Raw genomic sequence first — 25,364 nt, 5'->3', positions numbered from 1 at the left:
TTTCCCTTCCTCTCTCCCTCCTTTCTTTGCTTCCTTTCTTCCTTCCTTCCTCCATCCTTCCCTCACTCCTTTTAAAATTTCTTTCTTTCTTTCCTTCTTCCTTCCTCCCTCCCTTCCTTCCTTCCTTCCTTTCTTCCTTTCTTTACCATTTGAGATTTACTTGGAGATTTTATGACATTTTACCCCTAAATACCCCAGCATGTGTATCATAAGAACAAGGCCATCCTACATAGCCCCAATGTAGGTGGCAGTCAGGAAATTTAACATTGATTCCATATTCAAATTTCCCCTACTGTCCTTTCTAGATTTTTTCCCCCCAAACCAGTATCCAGTTAAAGGCCATGCATTGCCTTTGGCTGTCAGGTCTTCTTCTGTCTCCTTTAATGTCCAGCGGTTCCCCCACTTTTTGTCTTTCCCGATATAAACATCTTTGAAGGATCCAGACCATTTTTGCAAGATACCCTTCAATATGGATTTGTCTGAATTTTCCCAACATACTTTGATTGAGGTTAAATATTTTTGGCAAGACATGGGTAATGTCATGTGGGCATGTGATGCCAATTTTCTCTATTATTGGTAATAAGTTTGATCATTTGGGTAAGGTGGTGTCCCCCAGATTTCTTCATTGTAAAGGTGCCTTTTTGGCCTTTATAATTAATATCTGACGTACAAGTACTGTGTGATTATCTTGTTTCTTGACTGTCTATCACATAATAACATTTGCATTCATGGATACGTCATTGCCTGAATCACTTATTTCTATAGTGGTTGTAAAAGAGAGATTTTTCTGGTTCCATCATTTTTCTATATTTATTAGTTTGGCATTGTTCTGTAAAGAAGAGGCATTTCTTTTCTTCCTTTTCTTATTTTTTCAAAAAATTTTTACAGTTTTAGTATGGACGCATTTTTATCCAATACATTATGATTTATTTCCATCGTTACTCATTGTGATGCTCGGATTCCTCCAGATTCGGCCAGTGGGAATCCCTTCCAGGTGGCTCTGCTGTACTTCCGATGTGTCCCTCTTAGTTCTTTTTTTAACACCTTTATTGGAGCATAATGGCTTTACAATGGTGTATTAGTTGCTGTTGTATAACAAAGTGAATCAGCTATATGTGTACATATATCCCCATATCTCCTTCCCCTTGGCTCAGTAAGATGTTCCGAACTGTCTTCACCTTTCCCCTGTTCCAGCCTGGAATCAGCCAGCTCTCCAAGGAGCCAACCCAGCTTGCTTTTAAGCAATTTAAATATGACAAAGTATGGTCCAGGCTTTGAAAGGGAAGATTGAAAAAAGTTCCATTAGCACCAAATGGAATGAATTTTTTAAACCACACACCTTAACAAGGTAATAATGCAGCGAAGAGCTCTGGTCTATGATGATGCCTCACAGAAATGGATTTGGATATTAGCTTGCCTACAAAGCTTCTCTTTTTAGGGGAAGGGCAAGGGACATTCAGTTTCCCGTGATGGGGTTTAATTCAGCTGAATTCTTCTTAGCCTGGGACCAGTGAAGTGAGTGGCCTTAATTATGGCAGCTGGAGTCACGACAGTTTCACAGAGGAGAACCTTAGGGGTGTGTTGCAATGAGTCTGACTTTATTGGACTCATTTGGAGAAGGGTAATTTGTTTCTAAATTATTCATCCAGATCGAGAGCAGCTGGTGGCTGGCTGCCTGTTGTGTGTTTTATGCAGGTTTTAGCATCTGAAAGCCTCGCTCCTGCCTTGGCTGGGAGAGCTGGCTTGTAGAAGCAAAGCCACGTTTACAAAGAGCTGAAGATGCACGAGGCTGTGCTTGTTCAAGCTTATTCAGGAACCAGACAAAAGCATCAGTCCTGCCACTCATTCCTGAAAGTGCAAGGAATTTGTGTTCATGTCCGGAATAATCCTTTCAAGTCCCTGAAAGAAGAGTAATACTGGCAGCTTAGGAAGTCTAGTGAGTTCAAGCCAAAAGGGTGTATTACACACATTGATTCTTTAAAGAAAAGCATATTGAAAGGTCGCAGGCTAATTTTTTAAAAAAATTCTATTTTCTCCATTATAGAGGTAATACAGACTTGAAGCATCACAGACGTACATACAGCTAGAAGGTGAAGGCCCCCATCATGTCTACCATGAGCTAAGGTCCCTCAGTCCTCTGTCTGGTCATCTGGATTGTTTTCTCTACATACTTACAAGTGTGTAGGCTGTGAACTGTGAAAGTGAAGCCATATTTTTCGGACACGTGAGCACCTTGTAGACTGTGGTGATTCCTGGTATGATCTGAGTTTTGTGGGATGTGGTCATTTCGAGAGCAGACAAGAGTGGTGGGAGTGACCGTCCTGGTGGGAACTCTGGCACTAGCTGTGTGATGTTGGGCAAGTCACTGGCCTTCGGGGCTCAGTTTTCTTGCCCGTAAAACGAGGTGGGGAGGAGCAGAGGGCAGACGTTCCCTCTCCTTGGCTTCCTGTCAAGGGAGCTTTAACACGTTTGCTGATTCTCAGGCCCCACCCCAGAGGTTCTGACTTACTTGGTCTGTGTGGAGTCTGGGAATTGGCATTTAAAAAAAAAGCTCCCAGGGCTTCCCTGGTGACGCAGTGGTTGAGAGTCCACCTGCCGATGCAGGGGACACGGGTTCGTGCCCCGGTCCGGGAAGATCCCACATGCCGCAGAGTGGCTGGGCCCGTGAGCCATGGCCGCTGAGCCTGTGCGTCCGGAGCCTGTGCTCTGCAACGGGAGAGGCCACAACAGGGAGAGGCCCGCGGACTGCAAAAAAAATAAAAAAAATAAAGAAACGCTCCCAAATTACTGAGCAGTCAGGGTTAGGGGTTACTGAAATGGAAACTCTCCAAGGCCCCACCTCCTGACCCAGCCTCAACAGGTGCTACTATTCATAGTCTTGGACACCAGACAGCCTGGCCTCAACCCCCAGCTTGCCTACTTACTTGCAGTGTGACTTTACGCAAGTGAAAACCTCTCTGTGCCTCAGTTTTCTCATCTGGGAAACTGAGATAGTAATAATCCCTACCTTATAGGGTAGTTGTTATTGTGAGAAGTAAGTGGGTTAAAACACCGAGAGCACTTAGGACAGTCCCTGTCCCAGAGCCCACAGGACAGGAAAGTGAGAGATGGTTATCATTTATTTTATGGATTCAGAGATCTCCTGTGTCCCTTCTAGTCAGGAGCATGCTTTGCCCATGCTGGTGGTGACATTTTGTAGTCATCCAGTTGGTTTTGAGAAATTCTATGTGCCCTTTTAAAACTCTGAGCATTCCTGTGAGAGCATCTGGGAAATACTATTTTCCTTGTCTTCACAGGTGGGAAAAAGACAAGCTCGGAGCTGAGATTAAAACCACACAGTAAATCCAGTCATGCAGCCCTTACGTGCATGTAGTGTGTGAAGGAACGTAGGGAGGAAGGCAAGCTGTGTTGACCCTGGAGATAACCTTCCTTAGTCACTATTTGTGGGTTCTCAGGTATAGTATACCTATCCTTGCCTGTAAATCTGCCATTCACCTTGAACCATCACACCCACACTCTTCAGTAAGGCTTGGTGTCCACCTAGATTCCCTGTTTCCTTTAAGACGTGGGCTGTAACTTCCCCAGAAGGATTCTTCCAGATTGGAGACCCAACATGGCAGAATAGAAAGACATGAGTGAGAGCCCCTGGGGCTTTCCTGCTCTGAGCGCCCTTGACCCTTTTTTCGAGTCCTTATCCTGAGTGTCTTATCTGCATGACAAAGGGGTTGGGTCATGGATGAGATCATTCCAAGATACTGTTTTCTGTCCACTGTCACGATTTTTGATTTATCAATATATGACTATTGTTTCTTTTTCTTTCAACCCACTGTAAAGGTGCTCATTTAAAAATTAGCCTCATGCTAAACAAAAATACCCATGATATATATGCGTGTGTGTACATATATGTAAGTACTCTATGATAAATTAAAAGTTATTACTAAAGTAAGGAAGGTTCTTCTGTGTAGCTCCAATCCTAAATTACATCTCTTCACAGTGCACACCCCACACTTTTCTCTGGGCTCCCCTGGAGTAGAGGGTTTAAGTCTTTCTTAGGTAGGAAGCTCCGTGGGAAATTTGACCCCCCGTGGAAGCAAAGAATGAGCCCTGTGGCTGTCATTTTGGTGAGACCCTGGGGCTTTTAGGCGAGTTCAGCATCACTTCATTGAACTTAGTGGTTGAACTAAGGGACACGAGAGGCAGGCAGGGCACAACATCACCCGCTCTCTTTCTTGATTCTGTCCCCAACCCCAGAGAGGTGGCCTCCCGTCCTTTAAACAGGCCCTCCCTGGGGATCGCTGGCTGCCTCTGTGCAAGATCAGAGGAAAGTTGTTATGCCAAGGCTCAGATGACAGAAGCTGGCACGCTGAGAGCTTTCTCCAGCAGGGAGGAAACACCCCTGACAGAGAGGGTCTGAGGAGGTCAACAGTGTGCTGACTTTTTCCAGTAAGAATTTCAAGCCTGTCTCTTGGATCTTGAGCCAGACATTAATGTTTAACCCCAGCTGGCTCCCTTTTACTATGAAAGCTCCTATTATTTGCAAACTTCAGTTTGTAAAAGAGTTCAACAGACCGAATTAAAATGACCACGGCAATCCTGAACACGTGCGCTGGACTTTACAGCGTTCTGCACTTTGACCCCCATCTCTCGAGTCTCTGAACAGCCTGGTGGGGCGAGAATTGTTACCTATGAGTGAGCCCAAGGCCAAAGGGTGCACAGGGACACGGTGGCCATGAGATTTGATTGGTTCCACTGACGCAAAGCCCAAAGGGCTCTGTCAGTCAGGAAGCTTCCATAGAGTGGTCTGATTGTGAATATCCTAAATGCAGTTCTGGGCTTAATAATTTTATCATCACATCAGAGAGAGGGAGAATATAGGGGTGCCCTGTAATGTGGCAGGTTGCTTGGGCGGTGCTTACATTTTGGCTGCATTTGGGGATTCTCAAAGTGTGGGTCGCCAACCACCTGCATCAGAATCCCCTGGGGTACCAATTCCAGACCCCTGACTCAGCATCACGGGAGGTGGGCTCTGAATCCGTGTGCACAATAAACATTCCAGGAGATGCTTGGGATTCTGTTTTCTGTGGAGCGAGGGGATGAGCCATATTACTCTCTGGATGTGAAGGGTCTGGCTTGTTTTGTTGTTTTTGGACCATATACTATATTTTATTTTATTTTTATTTTTAAAAATTGAAGTATAGTTGATTTACCATGTTGTGTTACTTTCAGTTGTACAGCAAAGTGATTCAGTTATATATATACATATATATGTATATATATATTCTTTTTCAGATCCTTTTCCCTTGTAGATTATTACAAAATATTAAGCACAGTTCCCTGTGCTATACAGTAAGCTCTTGTTCTTTATTTTATATACAGGAGTGTGTATATGTTAATCCCAGTCTCCCAATTTAGGGACTGGCTTGTTTTAAAGTTGCATGTATGGGGCATGGGAAGGGTATAATCCTGTTCCTTCCCCCTTCATTTCTTTTGGAGGGTAACTCTTTTCTTATCTCTATCAGTCCCAGCTCACCTCAGAAAAATGGTGACCGATGCGGAGATAGATGGCATTAGTTCTGACTTTTCTAAAGTCCTGTAATTCTTGTCTGAGCATCTTAATATGGGAGAAAGGTGAGTCCTAGGTCTGGCTCAGAGGCAGCTGACTGCATGGTGTACAGATTTCTCCATGTAGAGTCAGAAGGAAATTCAGCCTCTTTTATCTGTCCATCCATCCATCTATCCATCCATCTATCAGTTCATTTGTTCAAGGTGTCCAATATGTGCCAGGTGCTTGGAGTATAAGGAAAATAAGACGCGGTCCTTGTGGGGACTAAGTCTAATTTAGATAGGAGCAGAAGTGTAAGAAGAATGGACCTGAGAGTGGTCAATTTCATAGACATTTAAGATGGCGTCGAATGTGAGATGTTAAAAAAAGAAGGAAATGTAAAAACCATTGTAGGTAATGCAGACAAGCCTTGCACAAAGGGCAAAAGACAAATATCTTTTTATATTACATAGTTCTTCAAAACAGAGTTCCCTGGATTTTAGCACTTGCTTTGAGATAAGCCTGTGGGTTATCCTGCAGTGGGATCCTTGCTCGCCCATGAATCAGCAACCAGATGTCGACACCAGAACATTAGTGATCATCTCTAACCATTCATGCAACTTATTCTGCGGATTTAACTTTGAAACTATGATTTCAAAGAAAACTCTAAGTAAGAACATCCAAGAGACATTTTCCAGCTATATCTCTAGTTCCAAAGTGCGGGAATGACGTTGATTTAAAAGCAAACCCTATCTTCCTTCATAGGAAGTCTGTTGTTTTAATACTTTTCTAATGACTAGCATCTAATAAAATAGCACAAATTTACACTGAGGTGCTACCCATGCACTCAGGGTAGAGTGACAGACTTTCTTGAATAGCAATTCACATTTAAGCTGACCAACGTACATGTGGTTTGACTTCAACGTGGTTCAGTAGGAGAAGTGAAATGCTGGATGAGGGCTGTCTGGAACACGCGTGCAGTTCCCACAGCCCGTGCCTAGGCGGCGTGGTCCCACAGGACTCCCTGATGAAGGTGAGGTTCTATACCTGTGGCAACTGAGCCCTTGAAATGTGGCCAATCTGACTGGTGCTGAGTATTTAATTGTATATAATTTAAATTAAATTAAATTTGAATCTAGACAACCGTATGATGTGTAGTAGAAAGTTACAGCTAGGACATGGCTATGAAAAATCAAAATGGCTTTTCTTCTCTCTTTCCTTCTCTCCCCAGCTCTCCCTCCCCCCTTTTTTCTGACTGCACTTTTTTATTTGGTCCAGAAATTAACATAATAATCACAAATTTTCTTAGTACTTCTAGCTTGCTTAATTAGTACAATGTATTTTGCACAATCACTATTTCAGCACCCTATTTAAAGTAGTGTACGTCAAAACTCTTTTTAAGGAAAATGTCTTTGCTATCAACAACTTGTAAAACACATCATTGCAATTACTTTCTGGGGGAAAAAACCCTTTACATTGTTAAAGTACTACTAGACACATTAGTGTAAATAAAATGAAAGGAACTTCAAAAGTGTCACAGTCGTTTCCATTCCTAAAAATAAGTTGGTGACGAGCCGTAGCTTGAAACAGGTGAGAGTAAGTGAGAGTTTCAGTTATATGTCCGTTAATCTCTGTACAGGTTTGAACAAAATAAGCAGCAAGCGATATCCTGGCTCCTTTTTTTTTCTGCTTGCCTTGCCCCACCTGATCCTTCCTCTCTCCCACCTCCATGACTACTGGATAGAACAAGAGGGCAAAGTCGACACTAAGGAAGGTGGCTCCCAGAGAGCCATGTGAGGGGCAATTACTAGAAGAGAAGCGAATTGCAGGTGAGGTGTGGGTAGCACTGGGGTGGAGACTTGCACTAGGTTCCTTTGGGAGTGACTCTTTCTCAGTTTGTTCTGATTTCCTCTGGGCTTTGACTTTCCATGGGTGGGGACATGGAAATGAGAACCAAGGTCATCCTTCCAGTCTTGTCCAGTAGCTGCTCAATAAATACTTCTTTTTTTAAAAGAAATTACTTTATTGAAGTCTAGTTGATCTACAATGTTGTGTTAATTTCTGTGGAACAGCACAGTGATTCAGTTATACATATATATATTCTTTTTTATATTCTTTTCCATTACAGTTTATGACAGGATATTGAATATATAGTTCCCTGGGCTATGCAGTAGGACCTTGTTGTTTATCCATTCTGTACGTAATGGTTTGTATCTGCTAATCCCAAACTCCAGTTTATCTCTCCTCTATCCCCTTTCCTTTCGGTAACCATAAGTTTGTTTTCTAAGTCTGTGAGTCTGTTTCCGTTTTGTAAATAAGTTCATTTGTTTCATTCTTTTAGATTCCACATATAAGTGATATCATATGGTATTTGTCTTTCTCTGTCTGACTTACTTCACTTAGTATGATAATCTCTAGGTCGACCCTTGTTGCTGCAAATGGCATTATTTCATTCTTTTTTATGGCGGAGTAATATTCCATTGTGTATATGTACCACATCTTCTTTATCCATTCATCTGTTGATGGACATTTAGGTTGCTTCCACGTCTTGGCTATTGTAAATAGTGCTGCTATGAACATAAGCGTGCGTGTATCTTTTCAAATTAGAGGTTTGATTCAGCAATCCCACTCCTGGGCTTATATCCAGTCAATAAGCATTTCTTGAATAAGTAAAGGATGTCAGAGCATGGAAACCACTGTTCCAACCTCAGGGAGTTGTGGCCCAGCCCAGCTTATTCACCTCTCAGGAATTTTAGAGGAGTTAACCAGAGGATGCTTGGACTGTGTTACTAGGCTGGTATTTATTGGCAGCAATAAACACTGTAATGAAAAATACTGTAGAGAATTGAATATTTAAGCACACAGAAGGGAACTTGGCCTTTGACATCTGGCTGTAGCAGATTGAATAGTTACAACATGGTTGGAAAACATAATCTAATTTATAGTGTGGCAGAATCAGTGATTACATACCCTTGACAGTGGCAACCCTCACTAAAATATATATTTTTCTCCTTTCTACCTTATAGACAGTATTGATAAACCAGGTACATCATTGCCTGCCTGGGCCATAGTTCTACTTGCAGTATCATTGTCATTGCTTTTGATCCTGATCATTGTTCTGATTATAATGTTCTGCTGCTGTGTCTCCAGGAGACAGAAAGAAGGTAATTTTTTTGTTGTTGTTCGTACAGATTTATATATATTTTTGAACTTTTGGTACAAGCATTTGCAGTTCGTTAGCTCATCAGCTCTTTCAAAAGATATATTGGCTTTTAGAGTCCTTGAAAGGAAATGCATGCCATTCATAGAGAGGGAAAGGACTTTCTCAAGAAAGGAAGCCATTCCTCTGGGGCCTGAGTCAACCCCCCAAGGAAGACAGATCTTCGCACTTTGAGAAGGTGATGAGGCAGTGCCTTTCTCATCAAAGACACTGACTATTTGAGTTTTGTGTTTACTGGCAAGGATATAAGGCTGTCGCAATCTGTCATTTAGATGCTATGTTTTTTCTAGAATAATACCCACCTATCTGAACACATCAAAAGATTTTTTTCTATTTTGTAGAATTCTGAGTCTCCTTTTGTAGGTGAATATTGGTGTAGTGGTAGAAAGAAAAACATGGTTTTCTGTTAACAAAAGTAGTACAAATAAAGTAAATAAAAATAGTTACACATGTCTTCTAAATGAAGTCTTTTGAGATACCCCAAGATATATGAAGGAGTGGCCTTGTTTGGGGGACAGGCCAACATAGAGGTGAGCTTATTAATATTAGGGTGGGTTCATCAACATTGGGGTGGGCTTATTCTGGAGTTAGTTTGTGATTTCAGAAACCACAGGGACTTTGTCATATGGGCAGCTCAGGACTTTCTAACTGTTGAGTGTGTGTGTCCATCTTTGTCTTTCTTTCTCTCATGAAACCTCCACGTACTCCTCCTGAATATTTAAATTAAATATTAAAACATTTAAATTTGAATATTAAATTAATTTTCTTAAAGTTAGAGTTTTGATGTTTAGCTACATGTCAGTTTAATTGCACTTTTAATTTTATTAAGACTAACTACCACTCAATGAGCGCTTTTTGCGTGTCTGCCAGGCACCATGTTACCCAACTCTTTTACTCAGAATAGTTCTCTTAGTGAGATATTCCATGTGAAGTTCATGGTCCAGCCTTAACTAGGCTAATTGTCTAGCCTTAGCTCCTGCATGGGTTTGGTTTGTCCTTGGGGAATTAATTCTGTGGTATACCTTTATTCTTTAGGAAACAGAAGTGAAAAGTAGTAAATACCTGTTGACCCATATTTGATGGGAATTTGTTTTTACCTAGGAGTTACCCTGTATGCCACAGATGCATTACTCAAAAAAAAAAAACCAAAAAAGAACACTGGATTTTAATGAAAACTATGAATAACTTAAATTTTAATTTAGAAGTGACTAGGATTGTTCATTGCCTTCAGATTATTATTTCTGACATTAGCTATTGTGGCATATTTGGAGAACATTCTATTTATTTGGACTTCTGCATCTCTTAGGCTTTTGTCTGTCCCACGCCAGCCTAGTAAGAAGGTTCGTGGCCACACAGGATGTGCACCAGGGAGATTCTCTGATTCTTAGCTTCCTCATTTACAAAATGGGGATAAGTCTTATCCTATAGATTGGTTATGAGAATTAAGTAAATTAACATAATAAAAGTTTGTGTGATCGTGATCTGTCCTAGATTTTATCCTTCATTTAACTTTGAAAAGTTGATGCACAATGGACGCTACACTTCACCTTGACATGAATGTATAGGATCCAGTGAACACTTGGATTGTCCCATGATAATTATTTCCATGCTTACAAATATTAAATAGCAAGTGTTTTAAAGAGTATTTTCTGGTGCTCTGCTTTGTTGGTGCCTGGAGAATTCTCAGTACTCTGCCTGGTTTACTGGAGACTGACTGAGGACGGCTGAGGACCCCACTCAGCGTGGCCTGGAGGCTTTGGGATCGAAGCTTCACAGGAACACTAGTGACATTCCTCTATTACCAGAGGGACACTAGATAATCTCTCCCCTTCAATTCAAATAAGATTGCTTCTGAGGTTCAATTTGAGGTGTGAATCAGCGGATGTTGTCAGAACTGCAAATAAGTGAGAACATTACCCAAAAAATAAGGAAAATGAATATTTTTTTGATCTTGATAAAGCTTGATACCTAGGAGCCCTAGATGGGACGGTGAAAGTGCAAAGCACACTGGCTTTAGTACCAGATGGATGGGGGCTGCTGTGTGTTACTCCCCATTGTGAAATGCTAGAGTCCCTCCAGTCCAAGAATCCATTGATTAAAAACATTAGCAATTTCATGAGAGCTTTTGGGGTGTGGACACAACTGTATGAATTGATAACATTGGTACATACTGATTGAAAATGTATTTCAGAACGAAAGAAATATAGTGCTGAAGCAATGAAATTCCTTATCTGTTAAAGACATGGTTATACTCTTGTAATAGTATCTAGTTTGTTAAAAATATGATAATGCTAACACCTACCTCTTGGGTTGTTGTGACGATTAGATGAAATAACACCTTGCATAGCACTGGCATGGTGCCTGAACAGGTAACTACTGAATGACTGACAGCATGGACTGGGAACACAGAGCATCTCTTTATGGTGAACAGTAGAGTCTTTATAACCTCAGAAATTAGATTCAGTACTCACTGAGTACTTACTGGGCACCTACTATACTTCAGGTACCCAAGTATCACAAATACTTATATTTATGATAGTGAATAGCAAATTCTGCTTTCCTCAAGCTTGGAAGTCATCTGATAGTTCACGGTTGGGAAGCTTAATATCTATTGGATCACAAACACTCAGTAATGTGAGTATTTAAAATCAGGGGACCTATAAAAATTGATAAGATTTTATTTTCAGAATAACTATTCTGATTTTGCTAATGTGATTTTCTTCCTTTTTTTTTTTTTTTTGCAGAATCTAGCTATCAAAGTGAAATAAGGTAAGTTTGAGATCACACCAATTTTCTGAAAATAAAAAACAAATGAAAACCAACCAACACAGACACACAGAGCTGTGGGATTTTAGGATTATGTTACTCAAAATTAGGTACTAAAAAGGGACAACTCTGAAAAACACATATGCCAATCACAAACTCATAGGGCAACATTAATTGCAGAATAAAATAGGTGGGTTCCTACTGCCTAAGTTTGACTTGCTCACTTAGGAAAGTGGAGTGGAATTTAGTTGGTGTCTGGCATTCGCAACTCTTTCCACAAGAGGACACTCTGTACTGTGACTGTTGGCCCTCCTGCTTTGAGTCAAGGCTAGAGATGTGAGGGCCATTTCAAGGATGTCAAAGAACCAGGCAGAGGTCCTGCTGGAATTTCTGGGGTGGTAGAGACAGTGAGACCAGCTGGGTGACTAAGGCAATGAGACAGAACAGGCAGACAGATTAGGAGGGTTCACAGCTCACTGTTCAGGGCGGAGGGACAGAGAAATTCCTGCCATCCTCATGGCTGTCCAGAAGTAACTGCAAGCACTTTTAAGGTAACTATGTCAAGCGCTTACTAAAGCCAGTTTCAATGTCTGCAATATTTACATAATTATAAATACACTCAGGGGAAGGACTTTTAGACAGTGGTGATTTTGTTGGGGGTGTTAAAACCCCATCTACTTTTCAGTATTTTATTAGATAATTTTAATATGTGAAATGTTGTGATTTAAAATATCTTCCGGCTACATGTGGTGAAGGACGATGTATGTAATCATCACGTAACAGATACCATCCATTTTCCCTCGACCCCAGTCACTCCCTGGTGATAACGTGGGTTCTCTTTCTCTGAGGATGCCACAAAGCAGCAATCTGAAAATGCACCTCCTTTGGGGCCTGACTTTGGGCAAGAGGAGAGGAAGGAAAACTGACCTCTGTAATTATACTGGAATTTCTCTCAATTGCTATCACCAGCAGGGTGGCGGTCTGAATTCTTCTGTTCGTCATTATTGACTGTGTAATGTCAATTCTATTCTCTGGGATCTTAGGTGATTTCAAAACGTAGTACAGTGATCAACAGCTATTCAAGGCAATGGGTAGAGAACAGCAATAACAATGGCAATAACAATCATGACACAAGTAGCGACAGTAAGAGCTAGCATGAGTGCCTAGCATGCGTGCCAGGCTATTTTACACTTGGTGGAGGTTATCTTCCTGAATTCTCCCAATGATTTTATGAGGCTATTTTTCCATTTTGTAGATGAAGAAGCTGAGGGGTATAGAGAGGTTAAGTAATGTGCTCAGTATCTCCTGTCCAGAGAATGGAAGGGTCCGAATGTGAACCAGCTGACCTTGCTCAGGGCCTGAGCTCTTGTCTGTGTGCAACTCTCACCCTTAGATCCAAGTGTATTGGGCCCAGGGAAGAAAAATGGGGCAGCTTACTGGGCCCCCGTGTTGTACCTGTTTCCCCTCCCACTGGGTCAACAGTGCTAACTCTAGCTGCTCACAGATTTCTACTGCATTAAAAGAACATATATATATATATACATATATATATATCTATTTCGTATATATATTTTTCCTATAGCATCAATGCATGCTTATTTTAGAAAAAATTTTTTAAGTAAAGATAGTTTATAAAAAATGGTTTTAAAATCACCCCTAATTCTATTGCCCAGAAGTAACCGTTACCTAAGTATGTATATATTTACACACATGTGTGTTCACCAAGATACACACACGTATATGTTCTGTGAAATTTGGATCATAATAAACATCATTTAATATCTTTCTCTCCTCACTTGACACTATTCTGAAGATTATTTCTGTTGACAAATACTTGCCTGCAATGTTTTTGTTTCATTTGCTTACTAAAGTTTTTTATTAAAATATAACTATAGAAAAGTACAAAAATCGTGAGTGCGTAGCTTGATTAATTTTCATAAAGCCTGTGGACCTGGACTGCTGACGCAGAACTAGGACATCCCCAGGACCCCAGCCCCTACTCAGGCCTCCATGAAATCATCTACTGCCTGTTCCTCAAAGGTCATGTCTTCTGACATCTATCCCCACATCCCCAGAAGTTAGAGTTGTGTAAACTTGATATAAATGAAGTCCTGTGATATGTCTGCCTTCTTGAACTTCAGGCTGTGAGATCAATCATATTATTGAATGTAGATGTCAGTGGTTTATTACTATATAATACCAAGCAAGGGGCATATAGGCAGTTGATTTTTCCATTTTACACTTAAAGGGCATTTGGGACCGTGACGAACATTACTGCACTAAGCGATCTTGTGTGTGTCTTTTGGTGACATGTATACCAGTCCTCATTCCTGTTTTGTATTCTGTTGGGTATAATCTATTAGTGCAGGCTGGGTCATAGGACAGGTATATGTTCAGCTTTAGATGAGGTTACCATACAATTTTCAAAGTAGGTGTAGCAGTTTACACTTCTACCAGCAGTGTATGAGAGTTCTCACCTGTAATAATTTTTACAGGTGGCATGGAATTCCACTTTAGAGATGCATTGTCATTTATTTTACTAGTTCCCTACCTATGGCTGGGCACCTGTGTTTGCACTTTTGCTAGTATAAATAGCTCATGAATGAACATTCTTTCAGATAAATCTTTGCACATACCCTTGCGTATTTCCCTTGCTTATTATAATCAATTCTTAGTGGTTAAGCATAAATATTTAAATATCTTTGGGTATCCATTGCCAAACTTCTTTCCCCTGGGAAGCTGCACCAATTTTTGCTTTATTTCAGAGGCTGGCATACTTCTTCTATCAAGGGCCAGATGGTAAAACTTTGGGCTTTTGTGGGCCACATGGTCTCTGTCACAACACTCAACTCTGCTGCTGTAACAGGAAAGCAGCCATAGACAATATGGAAGCAGACGGGTTCCAGTAAAACTTTATTTAAAAAAACAGACAGGGAGCTGGATTTGGCCTGTGGGTCATAGCTGGCCAGCCCTGCTTTATTTGGTCACTGGTGTCTGAGAGTTGAGTACCAACCACCTGGGGACTGGAGTCTATGGACCTATCATGATAAAGTTCCATTTCTCTCCATAAGAGGAGTGTGCGAGACACAGGGCATCTACACAGCCGTGCTGGTGGCTGTGAGGGTACATCCCGTTGCTAGCCACCCTCCAGAGGCCAGTGCCTGAGCTTCGGCCTCGTGGTGAGTTCATCGTGTGTGAATGCTCTGGGTGGAGTAGTGAGACGCGAGCATCCATTGCTGATTAACATTTGGCTTTTTCAAATGGTCTAATTCTAGGAAATCTGCAAATATGAAGACAAACAAAGACACTTCTGGGACAAAGTTAAAAAGCGGGAATGAAAACTATGGCTACAGTTCAGATGAGCCGAGGACCACAAGTGAGTGGCCAGGTGGGTGCAGCGGAAAGATCTGGAAGGGAAAGTGTCGGGAGAGAGGCTGACCCATCAAACACCCGCTTCTGAAGGCGGCTGCCTTAGTGGTTGGCGGTCATTATTTGGGGAGTAATTTTTAGAAGAAAGAGACATTCCAGAACTAGAAATATTCTAGGAGAAGATAACAGTCAAAACCCACCTATTTGTCTAAAGTTTAAAAGAAATCGAGGTGGAAATCTAAGAGTTTTTTTAAAAATAATGTTTTTCTCAGTGTTTTCTCTCTTTTTAAAAAAGTTTCTACCTTAAAGTGTGTGAAGAGGCATTTGAATACATTGAGAGTAACTGCCCCCAAACTTCAATTAAGTCTGAAATTCAGCAAGAAATCTTTTCCTCTTCAATCGGACAGTCATAGGGGGGGTGTCTCTGAAACCACTGTCACTAGTGAGGGACAAGGGTAGTATCTGAACCAAGATCCTTTTGAAAGCAGTTGAGAGAAAGAGAGATGGTACAAATTACCCCTTAGCAGTTGGGGAGGGAGACTGGCCCTCACAAGTTGCCAGCAAAACAAATTCCAGAGATAGAGTTTTGGTTAATTGATTCTTACCAAGAGGCTAGAAAACTTTTGTTCACTGAGATAGGGACTCTATTCTTGGCAACCCCATAATTTCCATTTTTCTGTGGCTGTCTCCTATGTACATTCCAAATTGTATGCTTCAGATTTAAAAGAATTCCACAAAGCATAGACAGTTTCCTTTGATAATCTGATCAAAGCCTCTTGCAGAATTTCCTGTGATAGAATATTTATTCATTAATATTTTATATGATTAATTAAGTAGCTTGACCAAAATCATGGCCCAAACTGAACCTCTCTGGCTCCTTTTTTTCCCCTGTGTTTATTTCCCTCGATGAGCCATTAAAGCTATGGATTCATCTTGTCTCTGGATGAGACAAACCTGTCAAGAAAGGAATCGATTTTGAGTCCTTTTGCTATGTTTTTAATTTCATTAGAAAGATAAAGTTCTAAAAATATGTAACCTCAAGTAAACTTAAAAAAAAACCGTTTGTGGTTACAGATTATTGATGCCAGGGGTATACGTAAAAGCAAAGGTATTTCTTTATGGATCGGAATTGGTAGAATAGGTAGTGTGGTTTTGGTCACTTGTGACTCTAAAATCATTTTGCTGTTGCAGAGACTGCTTCTCTCCCTGCAAAGTCCTCTGAATCCAGTGTTCCAGAACAACGTGTCAGTAGGCAACCGTATCAGGTGATTCAGACATTCTTCTCCCTTTTGGACTTTTTTTTTTGCTACTTAAAAACCTTTCCCCTATGGTAGGTGATTACATTACATTCATGACGGACAAACGTGGCCTTTGCTCACCTCCAAGTCAACGGGACAGCATGGAGGAATGGGGCTGGAACACGTAGTATCTCTTTGTAGTGGGTTTTTTTGGGAAAGACCAGACGTTTAGTTGGGGGCTGGTAACTTGATGTGTCAGTTAGACATCCACACAGAGGTATGGGGCGTGCAGATGGATGTGTGAGTCTGGGGCTCCAGGCAGAGGCACGATCGCAGGTGTTCCTGGTTGCTAGGCAACTTTTGATGGGCGCCTCCCTTCCAAGGGACATTAAACATAAAGAAAACCATCCATTAGGAACCGTGAGGACACCGTACGTTCATTTTCCAACACTGAGTTAGCATTGGTTGTCACTCATGAATGAATTCGAGTTCATATGCAGAAAATATGATTCTTTATATCCAAAAATCATATTAAACAAATGTGTATATAACCAGGACCATTTTCTGGCCTGTGCATCTTCAAAGGAGAAGTACTTGGATGCGATTCTGCCATAATGTCCCCAGTGGGTGTTTTCCCCATTTAGTTTCTGAGAAAGCCAGACTCACAGATTGGGCTTCCGGCAGTTTGCTGGATCAGGTGGCCTTGGCTTTGTTCTGCCTTGGAGTTGCTACTGGCGTGAGGAGCTACTGCTGAGCGTGTGCCTTCGAAGCCCCATCTTTCCTTCCTGGCGTAGATGTTCACTTGAGCTTCCAGGCGGCTCCAGGCTGTAATATTCCTTCCTGCGGTCGGGATTCAGCTCCATACATACAGCTGACCAGTGATGTGTGCCTCCCAGGCCTTTGGGGGGAAGGGGAGCTTTGATTGATGCTCAGCCATGTATCGGGAGGAACGAAAGGATGCTATTAGCGGCAACCAAGGTAGCCGGGCGGGAAGACGTATGAGGGGTCTTCACAAAAGCAGATGGGCCTACGTGACAAATTGTGAGCCCCTGGTACGAGTTCAAGCTACTTCCTCAGGCTGGGTGGCAGGAAAATAGAGACATAAAATTCTTCCCATCAAGGCTGCTCTCTTGGGCACATATATCTCTTGGCTGTAGAGATGCAACCGTTTCCCCTTCGAAGGGCTGGTGGCTTGACTAAGAGATGGTGGGTGAAAGGGAGTAATCGCTGGGCTGTGAAGGATGTTTACTGTCAAGACCCCCCGACTGGACCTGAGTGGGGAATGTGGTCTGATGAAGTGGCTCTCTCTTCCGCAGCACCAAGCATGGTCACTCCAAGAAGACACTTAAGCCAATCTTTACTTCCGTGGCCTTTCTGTGGTTACCTTTTTCTGTTCTGTGTCTTTCCACCTGACAAGCCACAGTGCTCAGGTCTGCAGTGGAGTATGGGGCAGGTGGGGAGGAGATACAGAAGAGGGTCATGTCAGTTGATTCCCCTTGATATAAATGAGGAGAAAGGGGAAGTCTAGATGCATTTGGATACAGGAATGGAGGATGACGTTTGGAGCTCTGAATGGATGCTCCTAAGCTTGAAGTGTTGTTTTGAAAATATACAGGGAGAGAAATTTAAGAAGTTTCTGCTACTTAGACATGTAACCAGTTAAATAATCTGTTGGTGGAAAAAGCACAGTGGCCATTGAGGTGCTGGGCCCTGGGGGCTGGTAACACACATATCCGTGTTTCTTGAAGTGTTTGTAAGGCTACTAGGGAAGCAGGGCATCTTGGCCAGAGCACCAGGGTCCTTAAGAAACAAAGAGGATGAAAGGAAGATGAACTGTTTTTGCCTGAGCTAGAAACTGACAAAGGGTTTTTAAATAGCTGGATTTTTCTAAGCGAGGGAACTTGGACAAGCACATTTATGAAGAGGCCTGTCTTTGGTCATAAGCAAAGGGTGCCTTGCCGGTGTGGGCCCAGGCACTGTGTCCTGGATGCCCATTTGAAGAACCTGAACGTGAGATGTACTGTGAGCTATGCTTCCCGTGAGGTAGTTAAAGGAGGAGGGAGCAGACAAATATCATATAATATAACTTCTGTGTAGAATCTAAAAAAATGATACAAAAGAACTTATTTACAAAACAGAAATAGACCCACAGACACAGAAAACAAAATTATGGTTCCCAAAGGGGAAAGGGGGAGGAGAAACAAATTAGGAGTTTTGTATTAACAGGTACACACTACTATATATAAAATAGATAAACAACAAGGTCCTACTGTATAGCACAGGGAACTCTACTCAATATTTTTTAATAACCTATGAGGGAAAGGAATCTGAATATATATACATTGGGGCTGGCCAAAAAGTTCATTTGGGTTTTCTGCAACATCTTATGGAAGAGCCCGAACGAACTTTGTGGCCAACCCAATATATGTAACTGAATCACTTTGCTATACACCTGAAACTAACACGACATTGTAAATCAACTGTACTTCAATTAAAAAAAAAAGGAGGGAGGGAACAATATGGTCAGTAGAGGAAAGGGCTGGGCCTTCAGTAGGTCTCTTCTGTGTCCTTATTCCAAAGAGGACATAGTCCTGCATGTCATCGTCTGGCCACTGAAGAGCCACCAGGTGGTCAAGCCATAGCTTGTAGAAGCAGGTCCAGGCGACCCTTAGCCAGAGGTACCTTTAGAACTTGCCAAGGCCAGGCCTGCAGCCCAGCCTGGTCTGTATGGCCACGCTCCCTGCTGTGCAGGCTCATGCGGACTTTCCTCAGAACTCCTTAGGCCATGGAGCAAGGACAGTGCAATCTGTGCTTTCTTTCCTCATAAACTTTCTCCATGTGCAATAAGCTTTGCTCCCTGGAGGGCCCAGGACAGGAAGAGCTCTTCAGAGCCCCGTCCTTTGTCCTTTCATCCTGCCTTCCTCTCCACTTGTCTCCGTGTGACTCATTTTGTCCACTTTGCCGTCCTTGCTGCTGTGGGGTGTGGCCACCCACGTGGGCCTCAGGGGCCCAGAGCAGGTGCCCGGCGAGACTCCTGCCTGAGAAGCTGGCTTGTTAGAGCTCAGGGTGGTTGACTACAGATGACACAGTTTTGCAGAAAATCTGCGCTAGGCTCAGGTCCCGAAAAACCTGTCAGTTAAACCGAGAGATCTCAAGCTGTGAGTCAGCCTGCAGCAAAAGCACAGCCCAGGCTCCATCACTGTGGAGCTGGTTGGGTCAGATGCAAGTCCTGTGGGTGGAGACAGGGTGTGCATGACAGCAGCTAAGGCTCCTGCTCTGGGTCAACAGGTCTCACTCAGAGCAGCGCCATCTTGGCTTTGGCAAGTACAACTCACAAGTCCACGTGTGCGTGTTCTCTCCACGCTGTCTTCTCTTCTGCTCGGCTGGTGTCTTATTTGCCCTCTGCATCTCAGGAGGTCTTACGTAGTGGACGGCCATTGACTACACACAGTCTGGTACAGCATTCATTCTGGGCATTCCTTACACAGTAATTCCTTCCAGTGGAGAATGTTCTCAAAGCCCAACATTGTGCTGTCACCGACAGGGTGACACCAGGAGCCCGTGTGCATATAGACTGATCACCACAGTGAAATCATGACAAAAAATATTATTTGACAAACATAGACGAGTATGCAACATTTTGTTTTGAATCCCTGAAGAAAGATACATGATTCCAGGTCGAACTGCCATTTGGCTCCTTTGTAATCTTGGTCACTTTGGGTTTTCTTCAAGGCTCTCTCGTTCAAACATGATCCAAGAAAGGGGAAACCTGAAGGGCCTGGGGTGCTTAGGGGACTCATCGCTGTGGCCTTTGGGATGTCCAGGCTCTTGGCCCCCACCTGCAGACTTCCTGTCTCAGTAGAGCTGGGGAGGCAGCCTGAGCATCTCTGCATTTTAGAGCCAGCTGAGGGGGCTCTGACACGTGGCTAGATTGAAGGGTTATTGGCTGCCTTATAGTAAGATGGCAGTGGGGCTTGCAGGAGGGGAGAGTGCGACTTTGCCAAAGATGGACTTGCCTACTTTGTCATTTCACCCCAACCAGTACTTATGATTTGCTCAGAGTCCCAAGGTATTCATGGTAACCACACTGGGCAGAGGCTGTACTGGACCCCTCCCCGGGGTTGATGGTGCCTGTACTCTTGCTGGCATCATGTGGACTCCCTTACAAGGAGAGAAGGCCCTGGAGTCTGTGGCCATGTCTGCTCAGAGCTGCGCACAGTTGCTGAGGAGAGGGCGGTTTTCGGGGTCACTCCCACCCAGAGTTCCACCACCTGTGTCTACATCCGCAGGCTGCAGAGAGCCTCTACATGCTGCGTCTTCATCATGCATTGCCAAGTATGAGTTAAATTACACCCTATGCTCAACAGTTACTAGAACAGGAGCCTGGATTCTTAATGCTTTAGGAAGGGGTGAAACCCCGTCGCCACGACACCAGCCCCCCACAACTCTCACTCCTCCGACATCCTTCCCGTTAAAGTCCGGAACGCCAGAGGCCCACTCTGCTGTGGGGAAGGGCAGCATGGATGTCGTGGCAAACCTCTTTTCTCAGATCTCCAGTTGTCTCCCGACGCTTTCAGTGCTGACCGTCCTTGAAAATGTCAGAAGGGGTGAGGGCTCAGCTCAGAGAGAGTGTCATCAGGGACAGTGTCATCGGTGACAGGCTGTGGGCTGGAGATTGGCTCCATAGAAGGCCAGCCACTGTGGTCAGAGGCCACAGGGGGCCATGGCTGATGTAGGCCAGGGCCATTGGGAGTTGCTGGCTTGTAAACCATGGGAAGACGCCCCCGCTAGCCTCCTGGAGCACCTCCCATGCTCATCTCTACCTCTCAGCCCGCTGCCTTGCCAGGGTGCCCCGTGAACTTGGGGCTCTTTACCAGAGGCTGAGATGATGGAGAATCCTCATTCCTATAACCAATGGGCAGAAATGCGGGAAGTGTTTCCTGTATCCTGGGTACCAAAGAATGCTCACTGAGCGTGGAGGTGCAGCCAGCACCTAGAGACACACTTATCTGGGTACCTGCTCATCGAGCTGTGGTCCTCAGTACAGGGAAGCTCTTTGGGGGTGGGGGGAGGGCTTGTTAAAATGCACACTCCTGAGTCTGTTCCAGAATTTCTGGATCAGAATCTCTGGAAGATACGACCGAAGAAAGGGCATTTTTACCTTGTTCCCCAGACAATCTGCTTTAAGGAAATTGTTTTGTGGCTCAGCGTGAAAACAGACACGTATTGCATTGTTTCTGAGGGAAAGTCATTCTGAGTTTTGTTGGTTTGCTTACATCTGTGCATTTGGAATGATCTGTGTTCATAACCCCACTGCATGGAGCTTGCTACAGAGCATGGAGGATCTGAGATGCTTGTGGTGGGGCTGTGATGAAGATCAAATGGAAGTGTCTCAGCACCAGAATATTCCATAACCACATGGCACCATAGCTGAGGAACACTTTTTAAATCTCCCGTGTTTTAGGTGGGTCTAAGGCACATCGCATTCAATATATATGAAGGATAGAAAGAGGATTTGGGGCTGTAGAGACCCCAGAGCATGCACTAAATTTTAAGAAGGCTCAGAAGGTAAAAAAAGAGACTGATTTTACAAACTGACATTAAACCAAAACATGGCACTTTTCTACACTGATTATTTCTATCCTGGCTGCATCTCCAGTTAGGATTATATAACACTGACATTATTTTCCAGACAAGAATTTCTGTTGGTGAAGTACAGATAACGCAGGTGTAACTGCCCATGAAACACACTGGCACAAAACTAATAAATAAAATCAGAAATTCTTTCTGAAAATTACAGTTAATGGGAAAGGGAAGCACCTTTTATTTTGATAGGAAGTCATAGGGTTTGCAAATATTTTGCATCATGATGAATATTTCAATCAAACGATCCACCTTTTCCTCTCCTTGACTCGCTGTCAGTCCATTTTTCTGGTTATTTCAGGCAATTCTGTGTCTTTCCTCCTGACTCTTTCAGTTTTGGGGGGTGAGGTTATGAATAACTTGAAACCTGGACGATGTCTTCCCTGCTAATCTTTTCCCCATTGAGGTCAACAGAAATAAACTCTTGATAAACTTAGAAAACAACAATGGTTGGTGCAACCATGTCATGGGGACAAAAGGCAAACGACAGCAAAAATCCCAGGCATCATCACAGCAGAAGGACCGCCTTTATGGTGCGATGTAGCCCCATCAGACCTGTGGGGCTACATCCTTGTGTGATGGGGAGTCAATGAATTAAAACCATGAGTCAGCGTGATTCCACCCCCCAGACTTGCTGACGTTCCACTGTGATGTAAATTATTTATAGTGCCCAGTTACATTATTTAAGATGTTAAATGCAGCTCGGGTGCCCTGGAGTCAGAGTCAGCATTCTCAGGGTGGCAGGAAAATACACTGCATGTATTGTATTTTATTTTAATTAATTATTTATTTTTAATGTAAAGGACTGATGACTTTTAATTAATTAATTAATTTCGTTTTGGCCGCATTGGGTCTTTGTTGCTGCACACAGGCTTTCTCTAGCTGCGGTGAGCAGGGGCTACTCTTTGTTGTGGTGTGTGGGCTTCTCACTGCGGTGGCTTCTCTTGTTGTGGAGCACGGGCTCTAGGTGCACGGGATTCAATAGTTGTGGCACACGGGCTTAGTTGCTCCGGGGCATGTGGGATCTTCCCGGACCAGGGCTCGAACCTGTGTCCCCTTGCACTGGCAGGCAGATTCTTAACCACTGTGCCACCAGGGAAGTCCACTGCATGTGTTTTAATAGGGCAACGCTCTTCCACAGGCATTGGCCCCTCAGAGGAGTGAGTGGTCTGCTTGGTAGTACATTTCAGGATGTGAGAGCCAGGAACACTGTCCGAGGAGACAGGTGGGTGATCGACACGGAGTCAGTTCTTCAGTTTTGCGCCTTTCCTTTAGAAAGAAAGTGTACTATTTAAAGAAGGTTAGAAATATTTTACATTTTCATACAATGGTGAGAATTTCCATAGGAATATTGAAAAACAAAACAGTGAATCTTTACTGTAATTTGCCTTCATACAAACACTGGATTCTTTGAATTGGATGGCTCTTCAGGCCCTGTACTTGGGAAACATCTGCAGTGTGTGTTATTGAAAATCATAGAGGAAGGACCTGTGTTAACGTTTGTGCTCCTCTCTGCACCCTCGTTTTATCTTAGCTGACGAGTTGAGCTTCCTTCTCAAGTGTGCTGTTATGATGATCTCAACCAACTCAATCTACCCTTTTCTCTCTGTCTCCAGGGATCTGATCAGCACCAGCTGGGCCCAGCAAGTCGCCCACAGGTTTCCTTTAACGTGGCCAGTCCTAAGAAGATCAGGAATGTGACTTTGGTATAGTACAGGCATCCCTTTGGCTCCACATGGCACTTGGCTGATGACCTACATCGCGACGATATCGTCAGTGTGCATGATGATGTCATCCCTGCTCATGATGATGTCATCATTGCTCACAATGGTGTCGCCATTGCTTTCCATCATCCTATGGCTGGGCTCCAGCTTTGCCAACATGACCTGGAAGAAGTGATGTTGGCATCATCGGAATGGATATTTTATATGGAGGGAAGGAATCCATTTTCCCAGCTTCTAAAGTGGAATTTGACTTTTAAAATGTTTTGAGATTTCAGTGAATTCCATAGTTACTAAGTAAAAGCTGCAAATTCATCACGATCGTGCTTCTCATCACTCAACATTCCTGCTTGCTGACCCAACAAATGGTAGATAAGTCTACATCCCACCATGACATTTAAGAAGTTTTTATTATCTGAAATCCTATGAAGTGACAGTTATGTATGTTTACTATGTGGGTATTATTGCATATTATCTGTGAATAAAAGAGGATAAAAACTAGGATCAATCAGACATCTAAAATTGCCCAGAATGGAGAGCTCCCTGGTGGTCCAGTGGTTAGGACTTGGCACTTTCACTGCCATAGCCCGGGTTTGATCCCTGGTCAGGGAACTAAGATCCTGCAAGCTGTGTGGCGTGGCAAAAAATAAAAATAAAAATTGCCCAGAAAATCAGAACTTATAGGTTATAAGTAATTTTAAATTCTAAAGCTAATGTGTACCTTGAGAAATATCTCATTATTGAATATTGACATGAAGACATTCATTTTTATCTGCTCCCTCATCAGTCTTGTTCTCTTGTCCTCGGATGAGTTAGATGTGGATTATGTTTTGTGGGGGACATACTCCAGCCATGAAAAAACTGGAAATGGGCAATATGTTCTTTCATAAATAAAAGGGAAAACACCAAAAAACTTGTATTGCTTTTCTTAACTCTTTACTATTCAGGGGGTAGTTTAAAGAATCATAGAGCTTAGGAACCAAGAATTTTCCAAGAAACAAAACAGAGACCTCTATAAAATTTTTTTTTCTTTTTTCATGTAGAGATTTTCAGTGTATTTCGCTGTCCACCCCATCACTTCATATTTAACGTAGAGGCTATTATTTGTCTGTGCTCTGCACTGGTTGGAACAGATTGCTATGATGGTCAGTAACTAGCAATCTGCTCTGGGCCCCCAGGCCCAACCACGCTATTGCTGAAGTGGAATTCGAATTTTTTTTTAAACATTTTTATTGGAGTATAATTGCTTTACAATGGTGTGTTAGTTTCTGCTTTGTAACAAAGTGAATCAGTTATACATATACATATATCCTCATATCTCCTCCCTCTTGCATCTCCCTCCCACCCTCCCTATCCCACCCCTCTAGGTGGTCACAAAGCACCAAGCTGATCTCCCTGTGCTATGCGGCTGCTTCCCACTAGCCATCTATTTTACATTTGGTAGTGTATACATGTCCATGCCACTCTCTCACTTCATCCCAGCTTACCCTTCCCTCTCCCCGTGTCCTCAAGTCCATTCTCTAGTAGGTCTGCGTCTTTATGGAATTCAACTTTTAAAAGTGTTAAGATTGTGGTGAATTCCTTGAAGTTACCTGGTAAAAGGCACAAATTCATCGTGATGATGTTTCTTATCACTCCACACCACTGCGTGCTAATCCAGTGGTAGAGAAGTTATACAGGCAGACCTTGGAGATGTTGCAGGTTCGGTTCCAGAACACAGTAATAAAGCAAGTAACAGGAATGTTTTGGTTTCCCAGTGCATGTGAAAGTGACATTTACACTATACAGTAGTCTATTAAATGTGCCCTAGCACTATGTCTAAAAGACAACGCACAGACCTTAATTAAAAAATATTTTCTTGCTAA

At 42.9% G+C, this 25,364-nt stretch overlaps 1 protein-coding gene across 1 annotated transcript in view; it reads left to right on the top strand.

The window, feature by feature from the left end:
- The window catches only part of IGSF5 (immunoglobulin superfamily member 5), a 31,810-nt gene extending 8,157 nt beyond the window's left edge, over window positions 1-23,653 (top strand). The window contains exons 3-7 of the mRNA XM_089910231.1: window positions 8,573-8,706; window positions 11,507-11,531; window positions 14,804-14,904; window positions 16,089-16,162; window positions 23,395-23,653. Coding sequence (XP_089766357.1) covers window positions 8,573-8,706; window positions 11,507-11,531; window positions 14,804-14,904; window positions 16,089-16,162; window positions 23,395-23,490 — 430 coding nt within the window. The 3' untranslated portion in view covers window positions 23,491-23,653. The remainder of the gene's footprint in view (window positions 1-8,572; window positions 8,707-11,506; window positions 11,532-14,803; window positions 14,905-16,088; window positions 16,163-23,394) is intronic.
- The last annotated feature ends 1,711 nt before the right edge of the window (window positions 23,654-25,364 follow it).

Source organism: Delphinapterus leucas, chromosome 4 (genome assembly GCF_059928025.1).
Source record: "Delphinapterus leucas isolate spDelLeu-1000000601 "Yukka" chromosome 4, BTC_Dleu_Yukka2, whole genome shotgun sequence".
In the NCBI taxonomy this organism is placed as follows: Eukaryota; Metazoa; Chordata; class Mammalia; order Artiodactyla; family Monodontidae; genus Delphinapterus; species Delphinapterus leucas.
Note: the sequence above shows the minus strand (reverse complement) of the source record. Positions and strands in the feature narration are given on the sequence as shown.